The 21,342-nt window shown below is 50.0% G+C and overlaps 1 protein-coding gene across 2 annotated transcripts; it reads right to left on the bottom strand.

Moving 5' to 3' along the window:
- Nucleotides 1-16,992: 16,992 nt before the first annotated feature.
- IFI6 (interferon alpha inducible protein 6) lies at nucleotides 16,993-20,316 on the bottom strand. Of its 2 annotated transcripts, none has more exons than XM_045064039.1 (5): nucleotides 20,193-20,304; nucleotides 19,135-19,304; nucleotides 18,707-18,790; nucleotides 18,432-18,624; nucleotides 16,993-17,358 (listed from the first exon to the last, which is right to left on the bottom strand). In XM_045064039.1, the coding sequence occupies exons 2-5, from the start codon at nucleotides 19,202-19,204 to the stop codon at nucleotides 17,172-17,174; spliced, it is 534 nt and encodes a 177-aa protein (XP_044919974.1). In that variant the 5' UTR covers nucleotides 19,205-19,304; nucleotides 20,193-20,304; the 3' UTR covers nucleotides 16,993-17,171. The 2 variants fall into 2 exon arrangements, with proteins under 2 accessions (XP_044919974.1, XP_004741108.1); XM_004741051.3 differs by having other exon boundaries at nucleotides 17,176-17,358; nucleotides 18,475-18,624; nucleotides 19,135-19,230; nucleotides 20,193-20,316.
- Nucleotides 20,317-21,342: the final 1,026 nt, after the last annotated feature.

Raw genomic sequence — 21,342 nt, forward strand, 5'->3', positions numbered from 1 at the left:
TGAGATGAGATGCTGGTGACCGTGGCCTTGGAAGCCAACATCCGCCATTGCCTCCAAGTCAATGGCACCAAGGAGAAGCCAGTCCCAGTGCAGAATCCTGCCTGAGTTCTGGGGCTTCCATTAAGGGTCAGGCCAACCTGACCATTCCTCTGCCTCTGAGTAAGACTCCCTTTCCCTTTTCAGCAACCTTCTCCTAAGAGTGGGGTTCCCAGTTGAAGTAGGGAGCACTGATGGCCACAGACCCCTCTGGTTTCAGGGGTCTCTTTGCAGTCTGCCTACAATCCATTCTGCACGGAAGCGGGCAGCGTTGCTGGTTTGCTCACTCTGGGAGCCCTTTTGGGGAGTGTGGGAGCCTATCTGTCTCAGTGATCCTGCAGCTTGTGAGATCGGAGGCCCTTGGGGGCCAGGAGGGCTCAGTGCTGGCAAGGGTGTTCATAGGCAGGGGGGAAGAACATGTGCCAACTCTGGGTGGCCTCCGGCCCTTAGAGAACAATTCCCGTTTGTTCTGCCAGGAACGGCTTTAGCGACCTGTTGGGCTCTCACTTCACCAAGTATCAGTGGGACTCTGGCAACTTCTTCAACCGCTGTACACGTGACACGTTCCACTTTGCAACAGGTAAGGGGCCCCGGCTCACTTAACACAGGACAGAGCCCCATACACCCTCCTGGCCAGAGCAGCAACATTTCTACCTTCCGTGTCCATACCCCAGCCACACATGCTGTGCAATGAGGTGGCACAAGGCTGTGGTTTCTCACCTGTTGCCAGCCTGAGGCCACTATCTCCCCTCTCTGAATGTGCTATGTTCCCATCAAACTAAAGACTATCCTCTCACCCCCCAGCAGACTCCCTGGGGGGAGAAAGCTCTTGGGGTGGGGGTGGGGAGCTTCCTGTAGTCCTCCAGGCCTTATCAGTATGGGAAGAAAGAACATAAATATTGTCTCTGACACAGCCTGGTCAGCCTGGCCTTCCTCCACCAGAGGAAGGAAGGGAAGAGGGGATCACCTTTTATTGAGCACCTACTGTGTATCAGGCCCTGTTCTAGATGTTCTACATGCATTATCTCCCTGTGAGGTAGACTTGCTCTTCCTTTTATAGGGATAGGGGAACTGAGGCCCGAGAGCTCCAGACACTTGCCCAAGGTCACACAGCTAGTGAATGAGTAAAAAAGAGCTGGGTTTTGGTTAAGGGTCTACCTGAACTGACTAACACCGTCTTCTCTCCATAACCCTGATGTGGGTCACTGGACAAATCCTCATTCCTCCATCTGTTGGCTGGGTGGCCTTGAAAAAATTGCTTAAAATCCAGAAGCCTCAGTCTCCTGGCCTGTAAAATGGGTATATTAATAAAATCTATGTAATATGATGAACAGAGATGATGCATGTGAAGTGCTTGTTGTATTGTATTAGTGTGCAGAATAAGTGTTAGGCAATGTCTACATTTGAAACATATGGGAGAGACATAACCCCGCCACCAGGTTCAAGAAAGAGATGCAGCTCTGCCCTGGGAGAGTCTGAAGGAGAGACTAAGTACAGTGGCAGAAATCATTCCGCATCTGAGTTCATCAAGGGAAGGGAGAGGCATTAAGGAAGGGACCAGTAGCCCACAGCCCCACTTTGCCCCCAAAGTACTGTACCCTGTTGCTTGGGGTTTATTTTATAAATATTGTTTCCTTGTCAGCCTTTTCCTCTGGACCCTTAAGAGGCTGGCCAGAGCTGGCATCTCTCAGTACTGATTATGTTGAAAATAACTTGTTTATTAAGTATTTAGAATGAGCCAGTATTATCCTAAGGGCTTTTTGTACATTTGTGCATTTGCTCATTTGATCTTCATAATGACCACATTTGGGACTGTTATTCCCATTTTACAGACAGGGAAAGCGAGGATAGGGAAGGTAAGAGGTGGGTGTCTGGCATGTAGTTGGTTCTCCATGTACTCTGAAAGCCTGAATGAATGGATGAATACATTAAGAAGGGGTAGGTGGAAGCAAGGAGGTCAAGGTCACAGGTATCCACTTCTCCCCTCATCCAGCTTTATTAACAGCCACAACTGTGCCCATCACACCTTGTGCTTGGCCCCCAATTACCTGATGGACACCGTTCTAAAGAGCTGGCAGCTCTGTGGGGCCTGCTGACATCCTCTGAGCTGAATAAAGGATAAATCTTTCCTGCCAAGCATCCGGCTGGTGTGGCTCAGCTTGAGAACCTGACCTGGAAATTCCATGGTGAGGGCCCATCTCCAAGTCTCTGACAACCAATAAAGAATACAGGAAAACATTGCCCAGCTGCTCTCTCAGAGGTTCTAAGGAACTAGGAGGAAATTCATTCTTTATTGCAGCAAGAAAGATTTCAGTAAGACTGCAGAAGGGACTTATTGACAGAGCAGGGAACAAGCCTGGACTTCCTTACTAGAGTTAGAAAATGACACCGTGGTCCTTGTGGTTGGCTCCACAGGCTAAGTCCTGGGAAAGGAGAGAGCCAGAATGAGGCTGAACCTTAGTCCCAAAGTTCCTGCACAGGGGACTACTGTCTAATGAAAGAGGCATATCACACCTCCAGGTCAACAGCCAACTGTGAAGTTACTGGAGAGGAGAGTTGGGGGATAAGGGGGTTCTGAGAGAAGGAGCTCATGTGGTCACATGGGAGGTACTCCTGGGGTGCGGGGTGGGTCACAAGAGCGTGAAGATGTCCAAGACAAGTGAAGGGAGTAAAAGGGATACCAGGCTGCTGGATACCAGGCACCATGCTCAACACTTTACATGTGGTGTGTCATTTCACCCAGCCGCCCAACAAATATTTATTGAATGGGCCAGGCTCTGTGCTAGGGACTAAGGCTACAGCTGTGAACAAAGCAGACACAGTCGTAGTCCCTCTCCTCCTAGAACTTAGAAGGGGAGGAGACGATCAACACAAGCCTAATATCAAGGATGATGTGTGCTTTGAAGAAAAGTAAAACAGGGAAGGAGATAGAGCAAGGTGGCAACTGGGAGTCAGGACTCTTAAAAAAAAAAAAAGATTGGGCACCTGGGTGGCTCAGGTCATGATCTCAGGGTCCTGGGATCGAGTCCCGTGTTGGACTCTCTCCTCAGCAGGGAGCCTGCTTCCCCCTCTCTCTCTGCCTGCCTCTCTGCCTACTTGTGATTTCTCTTTCTGTGTGTCAAAGAAATAAATAAAATCTTTGAAAAAAAGATTAACTCATTTAATTCTCATAACTCAACTGTATGAGGTAAATACTATTAGCCCTACTTTACAGATAAAGAAAGTAGGGCACAGAGAGGCTAAATTATTACCCAAGATTGCACAGCTTTCTAAGTAGCCGTTAGTTTTCTAGGGTTGCCATAACAAATTAGCACCAACCAGATGGCTTCAAACAGAATTTGTTCTCTCATAGTTCTGGAGGCTAGAAGTCCAAAACTGAGATGTCAACAGGGTTCATTCTTTTTTTTTTTTTTTTCTCGCAAGTATTTTATTTATTTATTTGCGAGAGAGAGAATAAAAGAGAGTGTAAGTAGGGGAGTGGCAGAGGGGGAGGGCAAAGCTGATTCCTGGCCGAGCAGGGGCTCCATCGCAGGACCCTGGGGTCATGACCCGAGCCAAAGGCAGACGCCCAACTGACTGAGCCACCCAGGTGTCCCTATTTTTTTTTTTTTTTTTAAAGATTTTATTTATTTGTTAGAGAGAGAGAGAGATACAGAGCGCAAGCACAGGCAGACAGAGTGGCAGGCTAGAGGCAGAGGGAGAAGCAGGCTCCCTGCCGAGCAAGGAGCCCGATGCGGGACTCGATCCCAGAATGCTGGGATCATGACCTGAGCCGAAGGCAGCCGCTTAACCAACTGAGCCACCCAGGCGTCCCTCTATTTTTTTTTTTTTTTTTTTTTTTTAAGTAAGCTCTACATCCAGTGTGGGGCTTGAACTCATGATTATACCCATTGAGCCAGCCCAGGCATTGCATACCTTCCTTTTTAAAGATATTTATTTATTTATTTATTTACAGATATTTACAGATATTATTTACTATCCCTGCTCATGAGCAGGGATACAGATATTATTTACTATCCCTGCTCATGAGCAGGGATAGGGACAGAGGGAGAAGAAGAGAGAGAATCTTAAGAAAACTCCTTGGGGGGAGTGGGGGAGGGCTTGATCCCATAACCCATGAAATCAAGACCTGAGCTGAAATCAAGAGTCAGTTGCTTGGGTCCTGGGTGGTTCAGTTGGTTAAGTGACTGCCTTGGGCTCAGGTTATGATCCTGGAGTCCTGGGATCAAGTCCCACATTTGGGCTCCCTGCTCGGCAGGGAGTAAGCTTCTCCCACTGACCTCTCTCATGTTCTCTCTCACTCATTCAAATAAATAAAAAGGAAAAAAAAAAAAGAGTCAGTTGCTCAACCAACTGAGCTCCCCAGTTTGGTTTTTTTTTTAAGATTTTATTTATTTATTTGACAGAGAGAGATCACAAGTAGGCAGAGAGGCAGGCATGGAGAGAGGGGGAAGCAGGCTCCCTGTTGAGCAGAGAGCCCGATGTGGGGCTCGATCTTAGGACACTGGGATCATGACCTGGGCTGAAGGCTGGGGCTTAACTCACTGAGCCACCTAGGAGCCCCTGGCACCTCACTTTTTAAACTGAATGTCCATTAAAGAAGTTTCTTGGGGCGCCTGTGGGGCTCAGTCAAATGACTGACTGACTCTTGATTTCAGCTCAGGTGGTGATCTCAGGTCATGAAATTTGAGCTCCTCATTGGGTTCCACACTCAGCAGGGAGACTGCTTGAGGATTCTCTTCCTGTGCCCCTCCTGCCACTCATGTGCTCTCTCTCTCTCAAATGCATGAATTAAAAAAGAAGAAGAAGAACTTTCCCTATCAGGACATACAGATCTCTCTCATTCTTTTTCATAGCTATATAGTGTCTCATTTAATAGGTGGGCAGTCCTCTACCTAACCTAACCCCTTACTAATAGACAATTGGGTTATTTGGGGTCTTTTGCTGTTGCTAATAGTGCTGCAGAGAACAACATCATGCAAACTTCATTTCTCACCTGTGCAAGCATTTATGAAGGAGAAATTCCCAGAACCAGGATATCTGGATGCATTGAGAATTTTGATATATTTTTGCCAAAATGCCCTTTTGGGGGCCTCTACCGATGTATATTCCCGTGTGCGAGAGTCGTCTAGGACAGCATGCATGAGAATGTGACTTCCTCACAGAAGGAGCTGCAGACTATGTTATTAAACTTTGGCATCTTATGCCAGAGTGATAGGAAATGGTACCTCAGTGATTTCCCTGATTTTCGTTTCTCCTGAGTTTGAGCTTCTTTCTGTATGTTGAGAAGCCATTTGTATTTACCTTTCTGCGAACTGTCAATTCATATCCTGTGCCTATTTCTATTAGGTTGTTGGTCCTTTTAATGATTTTCCAGAAATGCTTTATAAATTAGATGACCCTTTGTCTGCGATCTGAGTTGCAAATATGTTCCTCTAGTTTGTCATTTGTCTTATGACTTGATTGGAGTGTTTTACCTGCAAAAGGTTTTGGTTTGTACTTACTTGACTTTAATCAAACTTTTAAAAAATATATATCTGAGAGAGAGAGAGAGGGCACGAGCAGGGGATGGGGAGGGACGAAGGAGAGGGAGAAGCAGACTCCTCATTGAGCTGGGAGCCCGATGCGGGACTTGATTCCAGGACCCTGAGATCATGACTTGAGCTGAAGGCAGAGGCTTCATCTACTGAGACAGCCAGGGTCCCTAATCAAACTTTTTTTGATGGCTTTTTGGGTTTGAGTCATGATTAGACTTCCCCCTCTAAGATTATAGATTCTCCAATGTGTTCCTCTCATTCTTTTTTTTTTTTTTTAAGATTTTATTTATTTGTCACAGAGAGGGATCACAAGTAGGCAGAGTGGCAGGTGGGGGGGGAAGCAGGCTCCCCACTGAGCAGAGAGCCCGATGTGGGGCTCGATCCCAGGACCCTGAGATCACGACCCGAGCCGAAGGCAGAGGCTTAACCCACTGAGCCACAAGGCGCCACTGTTCCTCCCATTCTTCCACTAGTGTTTTATGGTTTTGTTTTGGTTTTTTTAAATATTTAAATATTTGATCCCTTTAGAGCTTATCCTTAGTGAGGTACTCTGTATGACGTAGAGATCTAATTTTTTTCCCCACGTGGCTACCTAGTTGTCTTTTTTTTTTTAAAGATTTAATTTATTATTTGAGAGAGAGAGAGATTGAATGAGTGAGAGGAGGGGCAGAGGGAGAATCAGACTCCCTGTGGGGCAGAGAGCCCAAAGCAGGGCTCCATCCAGGACCTGAGCCCAAGGCAGACACTTAACCGACTGAGCCACCCAGGCGCCCAGCTACCTACTTGTCTTAACACTGTTTATTAGAAAAATAAAAAACAACAACAACAGCAAAACCCCCACTGTTTATTAGAATCCATTCTCCACTTTGAGATGCTGCATTTATCAAATATTAAGTAACTGTACATTGAATCTATTTCTGGACAGTCTATTCCAGTCCATTCGTCTGCTTGTCTCCTGCACCCAAATCAAGTTGTTTTAATTATTGACCCTTTAAATATGATCTATAGTAGTGAAGTTAGTCTTGTCCTCTCTGCCCCTGTCCCATGCAGTTTCCTGGTATTCTCCACCTCCCCTTTCTTTTTTCTTCTCCGAGAGTGGTGAACCTTAAGGAGATCTCATGGGACTTATACTCTGTAAGGAAACACACAATAAACAATAATTACATGTCACTTGGTAGTGGCAAGAAAAACAATAAAGCAGATAAAAGGACCGAAGGCGAGTAGGGAGTCCCATTTAGTCAGGCAGCCAGGGAAGGCCCCCGGAAGAGGTGGCTACACCTGAGTGAAGGGATGGAGGCCACGCGGATACCTGGCAGAAGACTCTAGTAGCAGGACCAGGGACAAATGATGCAAAGGCCCGAGCCTTTGCTCGGGCACGCTTGGCATGCTGAAAACAACAAGGTCGCCAGTGCAGCTGGAATGGAGAGCTCAGATGGGAGAGGGGGAGGCGATGAGGTAGATCAGGCAGGCCTTGCAGGTCGTAACAAGGGCTCTGGCTTTTCCCTGGAGATGGGGAGCTGTGGGAGGGGAAGGAGCAACCTTAGTAACGGGTTCTGACCTCCCTTTTTACAGGCTGCAGCGTGGAGAACAGACTGTGCAGGTGAGGGCTGCAGCAGGGAGGTCAACAGGATTTGGGCTGGGTGAGTGGATTGTAACTCAGTTTCCTTGTCCGTCTCCCCCACTGAACTGTGAGCTTTACAAGGACAGGCAGTGATCTATGCACCGAGCAGGCATGGATAAACATTGTGGGAGGAAGAAGGGAGGGAGGATAGACTGGAGCAGGCAGGAGACGCAGGTTCCCCTGGGGAATGGCCCTGCAAAGGCCACAGACTGTAGAGGGAGCAGATGTGATAACAGAGCTGGCTCCCTAGCAGAGATGAAGGCTGGAAGGGGCTGAAGTGCTGGTGCCCACCCAACCCAGGATCTGGGACCCCTCTCCCGCGCCCCGAGTAAGGACAGGCTGTGTGCAGTTTAGGCTGGAGTTTTGCTACCACAGGGACCCTGGAGAGGGTCTTTGTTCCTCAAGGACGGAAGGTTCAGGGGTGAGGTAGTCTGGGAGAGAGAGCAGCTTTTCTGAATTCCGGCACACTGAAGCCCTTGGGAAGGGATAATTTGTCCTCTTTACAGATGGTAAATTGAAGACTGAGACTCCAAGAAGGAAAGGAACTCATCCAAGGTAACATAGCAAATAAATGGACGAGCCCAGTTTCAGGGACTTGGTATCTATAAGAAGCTCTTTGTCCACTGCCTACTGGTCTGGTCTGGGTCTGGGTCTCTCTGCAGTTTTGGGGAGTGACCCGGTGCAGAAGGAAGAGAGGACTCCTGACCTTCAGCCAGCCCTTAGCTGCTGCCCAGGCACTGCTGCTGATGCCCCAGTGGGGGTAGGACCCAGCTATGGGGAAGAGGAGAATGAGACCCTTCAGGACTTCATGATGCTTTGAGCAGAATGGGCCTGGCAGGGCAGGTTTATATAAGAGGCACCAAGCTAAAGGGCAGAGGAAAGAGGTTGGGCTTTGAAGTACAGCTTGGCTTTGCCACTATCTTGCTGTGTGATTTTAGGTAAATAGCATCTATCCAGAAACCTCAGTTTGTGCATCTGTAAAATGGGAATAGCATCTCTTCCCTACAGGGCTGGCATGGGGTTGAATGAGGCAATAGGAGTCCAATGTTGCCTGAAAACACTTCCTTTCTGGCCTTCCCCCACCCAGATTAGGGTGCTGACATCCTGTCCCCTGTCCACTGCTCCTGGGTGAAAAGGAACATGAGTTGTGTCTCAAGTCCCAGGCCTACAAGTGAATTCAGGCTATGGAGAATCTGGCCAGTGCTGGTGCCTACTAGGGTCAGGTGAGCTGCATGACCCCCCAGGACAGGTGAGTGGACCCTGCTCTGCACCAAGTACCTCAAAGTACTTGCTCACTCTGGGCCTCAGTTCCAGGGAATTTTTTTTTTCATTTTTTTCAAAGATTTATTTATTTATTTATTTGACAGACAGAGATTACAAGTAGGCAGAGAGGCAGGAAGGGGTGGGGGAAGCAGGCTCCCCACAGAGCAGAAAGGCCGATGTGGGGATCCATCCCAGGACCCCAGGATCATGACCTGAGCCAAAGGCAGAGGCTTTAACCCACTGAGCCACCCAGGTGCCCCAATTCCAGGGAATCTCTTGAGCACTGGTTGGGGATTGGCAGGCCTTCTAATGGGCAGATGGAGTAGGCTGATTCAATAGTAGTGAGCTTCCTGTCTCTGAGGTATGTAAACAGATACTACACAAGCCCTGGGCAAGGATTCACTCATCAACAGACATTAAATCGTGGCAAGAAAGAGGGTACAAGATATGGGAGGGGATTAAGAAGTCAAGGACTGCTAAACTGAGTTCTGAAGGACCAGTATAAGTTAAAGTAGGGAAGAGAAGAGTGTTTAGGTCTGAGAGAACAGGAGGTACAAGGCCTAGAGGCAAGAGAGAGCCCTTCATTTTCAAGGAACTCAAAGTTTAGCATGGCAGAAGGGCAGAAAGCAAAGGCCATTGACTGAGTTGGGTGAGGTCTGAAGTTACCAGCAGTCATCTAAAAGGGGATCCATCTTAGAGGTCAGGATCCACCCTGCCCCATGATGGTCAAGGATGAGGAGTGAGCCAGGTGAGAGGATGGGGCAGGGAGGGAACCCTCTGTGCAAACACCTGGAGGAAAGGAAAGAGAGTTGAAAGCAGCTCAGTCTGCATAGAGTCTGGCTGGGAGAGAGGACAGGGAGTGTGGCTGAGACTAGAGATGCAGGTAGGGTCCCGTGGGTCTTGCTGGGTAGCCTGAGGGCCACTAGGAGTCACCAAAGGGTTTTACACAGTGGAAGTGTGTGTATTTGGTGGTCGTGAGGGGGGGGGAGGGGTAGTGATTCAATCCCAGTAAAAATACTGAGGAAGGATATCTGAGATGCCCTTTAAAGTCCCTGCAGACCCTAAGACCGAGCAGAACCTCTGGGGAGTCCAGCTCTCTAAGGCACAACCCCATTAGAGGCATCTCAGGGAGGATGAGAAAGTTCATTTGTCAGAGGAACCTGAGAGAAGTCAAGTGACACCTGGAGGTGGTGTCTCGTCTCAGCTCATCACTGTGATTCAGTGAGTCAGTAAGTCTTAGCTCTCAGAAGGTAGGGGCTGGAAGGAAATTTCTCCCGTCATAAGATGGAGAAGTGAGGCTCCTGGACATAGATGAAGTGAAATTGCTCCAGACTCAGAGAAGATCAGCGGCAGGGTCCGGTCAGGGAGCAGGAAACTAGTATCTGCTGAGGACCTAGTACGTGCCAGTCCAGTGCTAGGCACTGTTACATCACATCATTTAATGCAGTACCGCTTCGTTCCGCAAAGCAGCTGACTCGGGTGCAGATGGCAGGACTCTCGTTCAGGCTCATTTCGGAGGTAGGGCTGGAAACCAGGTCTGCGGACTCCTCGTCCTGCAGCACTTTCGAGTCTACCTTTAAGGTAGGAGGGACGGAGGCGGGGCATGTGCAGCAGAGTGAGGGGGAGGATGCGGCTCTGTCTCTGGGACTTTCCTCTCTGAGATCAGAGACCCAAAATAGTTGCGCTCCAGTGGGCGCCCCGAAGCTTGGCCACACTTTCTCAGCCCCGCCCGCTGCGGGGAGCGGTCTAGACACAGCGCGCGTCACCTCCGCCGTCCCATCTCCCCGGAGCACGGCTTGAGCCTCGCCAAACGCTCGGTGCGCCGTGAACGTGCCCCGGGGTATCCGGGCGCGCTGAAGCTGCTGCCGCGGCGCCAGGGTCGGGATGCCGGCCCCGGGGAACACATCGCAGCGCAGCTGCTCCGACGGCCGCGCCGCTGAGCGTGTCCGCCGCCGCCCCGCGTCCCCCAATTAGGAAGCAGAGGCGGACTCCGGGCACGCCTCCCTATGACGTCACGCAGCCGTCCAGGAAGCCCCGCCCAGTGGCCTCCCCTGGGAAAGGCCTTGGTGCGGGGTGGGGGGTAGTGGAGGCAGGCTCTTCAAGGGTGGAAATAACTCCCGGGTGAGTCACACACATTATACCTGCCCTGAGAAATAAAGGCAGAGTGAATAGTCTCCTAATTTTAAAATGTACTAATTCACTCAGTTGTTCTTCATCCACCCATCCATCTGTCTGTCCATCCGTCTGGACCATGCACTCAACCATAGCTCTTGGACACCTTCTGTGTGTGCCAGGAGCTGAGCTGGGTGCTAGTGATAAATAACGATGAACCCTGTGCTTGTGCTCAGGAAGCTCGGATTCTAGTGAGGAAGTCTGACAGTAACAAATGCTTACACCCATCATGCTTTTATTACAATCGTGATCCGTTCTAGGAACATAAGGTACAGGCTGCTGGGATAACGGAGTGTTTAATTTAGATTGGGGGCTTGGGTCTCTGGAGAAGTTCTGTTCGAGCTGACTCCTGAGGCAACAAAAGTGTTGTAGGCTGTGGGAAGAGCTTGTGGAGAGGCATTGAGGTTGGCACGCACTTGGAAGGTTCTGGAAAGGATAAAGAGGCCAGTATGGCTGGAAAAGAGTTAGGGGAGGGAAAGCAAGGTGAGGTAAGACTCTGGAGCTTTGGAGGAGCAGATTATTCAAGACCTTGAAGACAAGAGTAAGGGAGTAGAATTTTAAGTGTGATGGGCAGCTCCAGGGGGCCTTTGAGCTGGAAGCAGGGGGTCATTTTGTTTTGCTTTAAGATCTTACTGGCTCTGTGTGGAGAATAGACAAGAGTGGACACAGGGAGACCCATTAGGAAGACCTTGTAGGTGACCTCCAGGACTGAGGGTAGTGTGCTAGATGATTGGGGACAGAGGGGATGATGTTGGTGGAGAGCCGTGAGCGGACTCAAGAAATAATGAGAAGATAGGATCTACAGGCTGGCTGGTTGCTGGATTGAGTGCGGAGGGATGGGTGGGACCAAGAGAGATTAAGATTAAGTACTTTTATTGGACAATTATTTGTAGATTCCTCTCTAGGTGCCAAGTACTGTTCTAGAGAGGCTGTCAAGATTCAAATCCTGGTCCTATCACTTGCTGGCTGTTTACCTTAGGGAACTCATTTAACCTCTCTCTGCCTTGATCTCTTCTTTTAAAAAGCAAGGATCGGGGTGCCTGGGTGGCTCAGTGGGTTAAGCCTCTGCCTTGGGCTCAGGTCATAATCTCTGAGTCCTGGGATCGTCCAGCATCAGGCTCTCTGCTCAGCGGGGAGCCTGCTTCCTTCTCTCTCTCTCTCTCTGCCTGCCTCTCTGCCTACTTGTGACCTCTGTCTGTTAAATAAATAAATAAAATCTTAAAAAAGAAAAAAAAAAAAGCAAGGATCCTAATAACACCCAAGAGGATTGTTGTCAGAATTAAATGAGTTAATATATGTAAAACCCTGGATCTGGAAGTCTGGGACTGGGCTCTGAGACTTAGCACTTGGACTTGGCTGTTTGGGACAAAGTGCTTAGGTCTGCTTCTTAGAGTAACCAAGGCTCCATTTCTTGAGCCTGCCCTTAACCTGACTGTCTTCTCTGTGGCTTCATAGCACATGAGAAAAGGGTGACCTGCCCTGTCTGCACTGTTTGCTCCACAGAAACCTCAGATGGAAGGGAAATAGAAAGCTGTTCTGGACCTCTCCATGGGGCCTTGTTGGGGCCCTTTTCTTTTCCCCCTAAGCCAGGAAACCCATACTCCCTACTCTTCTGCCCCTCCCCCATAGCCATCTGTTTAAAGGAAGTGGCTCTTTAGCTCTTCACAGGAAGCCACAGGCCTCCTTGGCCTCAGCTCCCTCCAGTTACTGCTGGCCCAGGCCCCCTTCAAGGCTGAATCCGGGGATACCCTATACCTGGCATCACTCTCTGCGGCCCAGCCAAGGAGAAGTGTGTGTGGTGTGTTCTCGTTTCCTTTAGATCCCCGTGGCTCCGTTTAAATGCACAGGCTGGAGGCCTGGAGGTGAGACCTGATTCTAGAGGGTCCTGAATGCTGTGCTGGGGAGTTTGGACATCCCAGCATTGCAGGGCTGAGGGCCTGCAATGCAAGGGAGAGGAGGAGCAGACATCCTCAGGACTGACCACTTCTGTGAGCTTCAGGAGCTCCTACTGCAGAGCAGGGGCAGGGTCTGATTCATCTTGGTCTTCAGCATCCGCGGTGGGGTCTGCCACAGGGAGCGCGGGTGGTAGGGGTGGAGCTGCTAAAGGATGATGCCAGCGGAGGGAGATTCAGGGCGGGGTTATACTGCCACCTGGTGGCCGTAGCTTCACATAGCGCCCTGGGGCGCCGAGAGGTCTACCCTGAGAGGGAGTGAGTGAGCAGACTTTCACGGGTCTGGGGGCCAGGGAGGCCCTTAAAGAATAAAAGAAATCCCCACGTGAAGGGATTTTATTAAAGAGAAAAACGCCTCTCACTTGAGTCCTTGGGAAAGACATTCTAGGTCTAGGTGAGAGTCCAACTCCTCCCCTCTTCCATTTCATAGACTAGGACACTGAGGTCCAGAGAGAAATGATGAGGACAGAGGACCTCAATGTTGTTTTCCATCAAGTCAGCCACACAGATGGGATCTATTTTGGGACTTGTCTTAGGGTGTGGTCTCAGAGTGAGGAACTGCCCTGCTGGTTTCTAGTCACTCTCATTTGTGACCAAACATGGCCTCTCTTTGCACCATCACCCACCTTAGTCACCAAAGTTGGCACCACAAGGTGGCTTTTGGCAGCTTCTAAAAATAAAATCCACTCTCAGAGGGCCGGGATCAGACAAGAGGATTCTGGAGCGTGTGCTTCAGGCTCAGCAGCTTTAGGGCAGGAAGTACCTCAGAGACCATAATATCCAAGCCCCCATGTTTTAACAACAAGGAAGCTATGGCTCAGAGAAGGCAGAGAAGGGAACTTGCCAGAGGCACCACCTTCTTTCTGGGCCAGGACTCAGCTTTCTGTCTCTCTGAAGGCCATTGCCAAGGAGGTGGCTCAAAGTGCATTAGCATCTCCTGACTTGTTGCATTAGTGAATTCTGGTTTGTGTTCATCTTTCTGCCTCACACTTTGTTGACATGATGATTGTGGCCCATGATGGCTCACAGGGGTCTAGGGTGGGTGAAAGGAGAGGGGGCAAGGAGGTGGTGACAGGGAGGGAGGGAGAAGGGGGTCCTAGATACATGGTGGGGGGTCCTAGTTTGTGCTCTGCGGTCTCCAAGGAGGTAGGAACTGGATCTCTTCCACCATGATGTTCCCAGCAGCTGGCACAGTGTCTGACACAGGCCAGGTGCCCAGTGAATGTCTGCAGGAGGGAAGCAAAGAGCTATCCTGCTTGGATCCAAGGGATCCTGTGGTAAGAAGAGTGTCCCCTTGGGGCGCCTAGGTGGCTCAGTGGGTTAAAGTCTCTGCCTTTTGCTCAGGTCATGATCCCAGGGTCTTGGGATCCAGCCCCAAGTCAGGCTCTCTGCTCAGCAGGGAGACTGCTTCCTCCTCTCTCTGTGCCTCTCTGCCTACTTGTGATCTCTGTCAAACAAATAAATAAATAAAATCCTTAAAAAAAAAAAAAAAAGAAGACAAGTGTCCCCTTAAAGATGGGTTGTTTTCAGTGCCATCAGTCTGAGAAGTGCTGATGCTTCAGTCTGAAATTCTGGGGACAGAGCTGTCTGTCGCTCTCTGGCTTTGAAGATGTTCAAGGGAATAAGATGCCAAGGGAAGGGGTGCCGGGGTGGCTCTGTGGGTTAAAGCTTCCAATACACGGTTTCGGCTCGGGTCATGATCTCGGGGTCCTGGGATCAAGCCCTGAGTCAGACTCCATGATCACCACGGGGTCTGCTTAAAATTATCTTCTTCTGCCCCTCGTTTCTCTCTTTCTCTCTCTCATTCTCCCTCTCTCTCTGGCAAATAAATAAGAGGTTTTATTTATTTATTTATAAATAATAAATAAATAAATAAATAAATATTATAAATATAAATATTATAAATAAATATTTATAAATAAATAAATAAATAAAACCTCTTATTTATTTGCCAGAGAGAGAGCGAGAGAGAGCGAGTGCACGAGCAGGGGAAACGGCAGGTGGACCCCACGGAGGAGGCATTCTGAATAAATCAATCAATCTTAAATAAATAAATAAAATCTTTTTTAAAAAAAAAAGATTTTATTTATTTATTTGACAGACAGAGATCACAAGTAGGCAGAGAAGCAGGCAGAGAGAGAGGAGGAAGCAGGCTCCCAGCTGAGCAGAGAGCCCCAGTGCGGGGCTCAATCCCAGGACCCTGGGATCATGACCTGAGCCAAAGGCAGAGGCTTTAACCCACTGAGCCACCCAGGTGCCTCATAAATAAATAAATCTTAAAAAAAAAAAGATGCTGGGGCACCTGGGTGGCTCAGTCGGTTAAGCGTCCTAGGTCAAGCCCAGGGGTCCTGGGGTGAAGCCCCGCATCTGCATCCGTGCTCCCGGATCAGTGGGGAGCCTGCTTCTCCTGCTCCCTCTGCCACTCCTCCTGCTTGTGTTCTTTTGCTCTCTCGCTCTCGCTCTCTTTCAAATAAATAAATAAATGGAGTCTTAGGGAAAAAAATGTCAAATGAATAAGTGAGGGGGCTTATGCTCCTGGGACAGGGTGCCCACCTTGAGGAGAGAAGAACAGGGTCTGTGAGCTCTGGAAAGTAAACCCTGGCTGTGAAGTCACATGATCCAGTCCCGGGTTGTTCTTCGGCTTTTTCCTCTCTGCTTTATCCCTTCATCTTACAAAGGAGGAAACTGACTCCCATGAAGTGATAGAACTGATATTAGGTCTGTAGGACTCCAGAGGAAATTCCTAAACTATGCTCCACGGCCTTGTTTGAAAAACCCAGCCTCATCCATGCTGGAGAACGCTAAGAGGTTAAAGGCCTCTTTACTCCAGGAAAGGATTTACTTGGGTTTACTGGGTTTCCTTGGACCAGTAGTATTAAAGGGGGTTGAGCTTCCCCATCCTCAGGCCTACATGGTAGTGACAGTGGGTGTTACCGAGGGTCCCTGAAGGAAGGAAAAAGAGGTCTGGTCATCCTTCTCATGAATACTGGGGGAGGTGAAGGGACAGGTACGTGAAAGGAGACTGGCCTCAGGTTCAATTCTGCCCACATATATGAGCACCTACTGTATGCCAGGCCTAGGCTAGACCTAGACAAATTAGAGGCAATGCCCTCCCTGAAGGTGTTGAGGGATATACACTGTGTCTCTGGGATGACAAACCCAGCTTGTCTAAACTGGGGTGTAGGCCTCGAGGAGCAGAGTATGATGCCTGAGACTCCCCCTCCCTCTGTAGGCAGAAGTCCACTCTCGGCCCCTCTGTGGATGGCCCTAGCCAAGACAGGACTCTGCTGAGGCCCTAAATGGTGAGTATCAGGTCAGGGGACTCAGCCCGGCTTTTGTTCTTGGACATAAGCCCTGGAGAGTGTGTGAGGAGCAGGTGGTGTCTCTCCCTCCTACACGCCTCTTCCTCAGGCAGTGTTTCTCTGGGGCCTGGGGCAAGTCAGCTGAGGCACATGATGGCCAGCACAGAGATGGCGTCAGATCTGGGGACAGGAGCAGGCAGGAGGGACCATCCTCCCATACACATCAGTAACTAGAGAAGAATTTCTGGATTATAAGTGGGGTGAGGCAGGGCGGGGGAGGCCTGAACACAGCTGTGGTGGCCCTTTTGTGACCAGCTTTTGTGGTTCACACATGACCACTTCCCAGGGATGCAGAGGGAGGCTGGTCTGGTCTGGAGACTGGTATGCCCACTGAGGTGCTGGCACCAGGCCTGTCTTCAGTGCCATTTGATTTCTGGGAACTCTAGGCTCCCCACCTCCGACCCCAACCTGGGTTCAGTCACCCTGGTTCTCCTGGACAGGCCTTGGCTAACTTTGAATCTCGCCAAAGGTTTGGGATGGACATTTCTTTCCATTCAGAGGGTATAAAGGCTCCAGATGCCAACTGTCCACTTGGTCCCCAGAGTTCTCGGAGGGAAAGAGAACTGGCCGAGCCGAGCCCTCAAAAAGCTGCTGTTCCCTGGCCTTTGAGTCTCCATCTAAGGGAGAGTGCTCTGTGCTTCCTCAGAAAATGGAGATCAGGCTTCTCCATCTCTGCCTAATCAGAAAAGTAGCTGGAAGGTTCTCCCACTGAGAACAGACTGAGCTCTGCCTCCCCAGGCACCCTGTGAAATCGAGCCCGAGTGCTCTCGCTGTGGCAGAAGACTCTGCTGGGAAGGAATCCCAGAGGAGAGGCTGTCTCAGCTGGGTTATGAGCTTCGGAAGGACATTTGAGGCAGAGAGAACAGCACGTGCTGAGGCCCAGAGACAAAGCCACCTGGTTGCGTTCCAGGAAGCTGTGGTTGGCTGCAGGGGAGAAGGGGTGGAAGGTGTGTGGAGAAGGCAAATCGGGGGCAGATCTTGTTGGGCTTCTCACAGCAAGAGTGACTCACAGAAGGGCGAAATTTGTTTTTAAGATTTTATTTATTTATTTGAGACATAGAGTAAGAGAGAGCACACAAATAAGGGGAATGGCAGAGGGAGGGGGAGAAGCAGGCTCCCCACCAAGCAGGAGCCTGATGTGGGACTCATTCCCAGGACCCTGAAATCATGACCTGAGCAGAAGGCAGAGGCTCCCAGATGCCCCGGCAAAACGTTTTCTGATCGAATTTTACTCTGTCACCGAGGAGTGCGACAGAGAAAGCTCTGGACTACAGCTGGAAGGAGTTTGGGGGTTCCTGATGCTGCAGGCTACTCCTCTTCCTCCACCTCCTCCTTGCTGTTTTCCAGGTATCTGTGGACGGTGTAGCCTAGAAAGGCACCAATCTTGCCCATGAGGGCACTGCCACCACTGGCCCCTGGGAAGCAAACATCACCAGGTCACTTGGGGCCCAGGCACCAGACCTGGGAATCCAAATGCCAGGAGACCATTAGTGAAGTCCAACTTCTTCGTTTCCAGTTCGAGAAACAGGGGGCCCCGAGCCCGGGCAGGACTTCCGCAAAGTGCATCCTAGTTCCCCCTTGACTTGCCATCTCAAATCAGAGATATGTTTCAGAGATGGAAAATACACAAATAACAACTCATTCTCTTCACATCTGCAGTGAGCACACTGTGTTATTAATAATGCTAACAACAGCCACCTCAGTGGAGACCTCCCTGTGGGGACTGGGGGTTCACTAGTAAGGGATTTCATCCTCCTGGCAAGCCCGTGGCATGTACAAGCATCTTAGAGCAGCACAGGGCTGTTCCTAGCTTTGCCCACACCCTTCACCTCCCACTGCTGGGGTGTGGCCTGATCTGTGTCTTCTCTTCTGCCCCCTCCTGAGAAGGACTCTGTTCTCTTTTGGGCTGGTTCTTTGAGCTTTTGTCATCCAGAATTGAGAGCAGATGGAAGATTCTGGAAGGCAGAGGGGAGTCTGCCAGGGGCAACTTTTCTCTAGGATTTTGGAGGCCTCAGAGAGTGAGTGAGGGAAAGAAAAAGAAAGAGCGAGCAGCGAATGCATTTTTTTTTTTAATTAAAAATTTAAAAAAAATTTTTTTTTCAGTATAATCTCTGCATTCAACATGGGGCTTGAACTCACAACCGAGAGATCAAAAGTCACATGCTCTACCAACTGAACCAGCCAGGCACCCCTCTCCACCACCTTTCTTTGCCAATCTGGTTCCCTGATTGAGCAGATTCATAAAATGTTATATTGATGATGGTCATTCCTATTAACAGATGAGGAAACTGAGGCTTGTTGTGACTTGGCCAAAGCATCAGTGAGGCACCTGGCCTTCGTGGTTAAAAGCGAGGCATAAAACGAGGTTCGAATGCTGGCTCTGGTGTTAATTCACTGGGAGAACTCAAGTAAATTATTCAGTCCCTCGGTGCCTCAGTTTCCCCATTGCAGGATGGAGATTGTAGTAACACCCGACTGCTAGAATTACCGGGCTCTGGCATCCCTGGAGGAGGGCCCGGCGCCCCACTCACCGAGGCTCTGCAGCGTGGCCACCAGCCCCCCGGCGGGCACACCGCCCCCGTTTGCCAGGGCCGACCAGCTCATCAGGGAGGCGGCCACCGAGTTGGCGGCAATGCCCGTGCTCAGGAAGCCCAGCGCGGGCAGCCCTGCCGCCAGGAGGCCTGGAGGAAGAAGAGGTGATGAGAGAGCGCCCGCGGCAGGGGTGCGCCCCACCTTCCCGAGCTTTGCGCCCTCCGGACCCACCTCCTCCGACAGCCATGCAGGTTAGCGCGCCCCATAACCCGGAGCCTCCGCCTTCCGAATCTTCCTTTTCCCGTTGTCGTTTGCCTATCGGGAGGGAACAAGGTGGAGTGGGGAGCAGGGTTCCCTACTCTGTGCCGGATGCTCAAAACCACCCCCATCCTTCCATTTCGGGGAGCCTCCCTTAAAGGAAGAGACCTCCCCCGAGGCGCCGTGCCTGGCGCAGAACTGGCACCGAGATACCTTTCGGTGGAACGGAGGAATTGACAGATGGGGATTCGAATCTGGGACCCTGGCTGCAGCGACCCGGAGCTGGCCATCGCAATGGCCCTTCTCGTCTGGGAATCAAGGATCCTGAGACTCTCTGCCGGGACTCTGAAACTCTGTGGGCTTCTTTATCCCACAGCCCTCCCAGGTGCGGGGACCCTTACCTGCCTCCACCCTGCAGCACGCGCAGAGCAGCAGGTAGCACAGGAAGAGCGATACCGCCTCTTGCCGCATGGTGGCGCCGAGCTCAGTCTTTGTCACTGGCCGGGAGAAGGGGGAGAGGAAACAGATGGTCTCCAGAGCCCTTTTGGACCTGCTCGGTGGTTTCCCCGTCCTATTGGGGCGAATCCATAAAAAGCAGCGATTTGCTTTGGATTGAGCCCAGGACCCTCCTAAGGAGCCACGGGCTTTTAATCTCCTCGTGGCAACAACACAACAAACTGTACAGCCTAGACACACATTCAAGACTGTCAGAATTCAAACATTATAGCACAGAATAGGAAAATACATATGCCCCCCCCCCACGCTTACCTCTAATGTGATCTTTGTCAGCTCAATGAATTTTCCTTCAATTAAAAACGAATAACCTCGCATATATTGAGGACTTAGCACTTTATGGCACAAGGTCATTTATACCCATAACAACCCCATGGGGCAGGTACCATTGTTCTCAACCACGTGTTATAGATAAGGAAGCTGAAACTGGGAGAGGTTAAGTAATATTCCTAAGACTGCCCAGCTAGGAAGTGGCAGTTGGATTTAAACCCACAGTTGACTGATGCCCAAACCCATACTTTTAACAACCACTCCAGGTAACTTCATCTATCCTCAAAGATGAACTCACTGTCACCTTAGATCCTACATTAAAAGGGGTTTCAGAAATCGTCCAGTCCTTTGGGCAGGTAAGGTAGCTTGGTCTCCATTTTACAGATGACCAACTAAATCCAAAGAAGTGAAGTGCCAGGGTTAATTAAGGCCACAGATTGCTGAGTTGGTACCTATGACCTAAGTCTCATGCCTCTTAGGGTGTTGTACCCCAACCCCCTAAAAGCCCCCAACCCATCTCCTGGGACCAGTCCTAGCCCATGGCACTGCAAGGGACCCAGGGGCATAGCCTCCCTGAGGAATGGGTGTCCTGGCTCTTCGGGCATGAGGCTCACAGGCAGGGAGCCTGGTAGAGTTTGGCAGCTGGATATTCACACTTCCTAGCTTCTGGGTTTACCTTGGAGGGGGAAGAAGGTGAATCTTCCTTTCCCAGAGCCCGACGTTAGATGGGAACAGCAGTGAGGCAACAGCTCTCCAGCTGAAGGCTGGCTTTTTATAATCACATTTGGACTGCCTCCTCCCCCAGGCAACCAACCAATCCTAGTCCAGGTTTCCATTTCCTGGCCTCATCCTCGGTTTTCTTTTTCCTTTTCCTCCAGCTCTGTTTGCTCAGTGACGGCATCTCTGCAATATCCACAGGCAGAAACATGTAATTGAAGCCAGGGACTTTCTGAATAGCTAAGAGTATTCAAAGCAGATCGTACTACAGTGGGATCCAAGACCCCGTTGGGCTTCAGTTCCTCTTGGGATGCAGAAGCCTTTCACAATTCAGTTCATAATAATGCCTACCCAGGTATCGAGCACTTTCTGCATAGCAGGGCCTATGTAAAATACCTTATGAACATGATCTCTTTCCTGTCCCACAACAGTCCTGCAAAATATCATCTATTGTTTATAATCTTCACTCTGCAGAGCAGATTTAAGCTTGTGGAAATGAAGTCATTCGATTGCATCTTTTCTCAGGCTGACTGCTTCCGGGTGATGGGTGTATGGTAAGACTGGCACAGGCCATGTGCATGAGGCCATTGGCACACATCCTTTATCATAAAATGGGTCCTCTGGTTCTGGTAATAGATTGAGAATTCCTTAAGCCTTTGGATAGTAATGCTTGCAGAAGCACAATGAGTAAGAAATGCAATCCATGTTTGGAGTACACAGCAGTTCTAACAAGGATGAATCACTGCCTTCTCCAAAGTGGAAGGGGGCTGGTGTAAGTGACCTGCCACTAGGTGGCTGGCCATTCTCCCTGACCTATGTTGTTAACTGCAGCCTACAGTTCCCTGCTGAGTTATTTCTTAGCAGTTGCTGGATTAACTTTGGTGAGAGGGAGCCCAAGTTTCGGGATCCATTCATAGCGTCCGTCTTTGCCACCATGGCCATTTTTTAAATTGATCTTTTGCAAAGTAATAGAGTTGCTAAGTTCAGAACTTAGTTGACATCCACAATATGGGACATATGACCATCTGGCTGGACAGCCTCCAGCCACATTGTCTCTGCAGGATCATGTAATCCATTGGATTTAGGCTAAACTCCATCTATCACCTGGC

Source organism: Mustela putorius, unplaced genomic scaffold (genome assembly GCF_011764305.1).
Source record: "Mustela putorius furo isolate JIRA1106 unplaced genomic scaffold, ASM1176430v1.1 tig00003853_pilon_pilon_pilon, whole genome shotgun sequence".
NCBI lineage: Eukaryota > Metazoa > Chordata > Mammalia > Carnivora > Mustelidae > Mustela > Mustela putorius.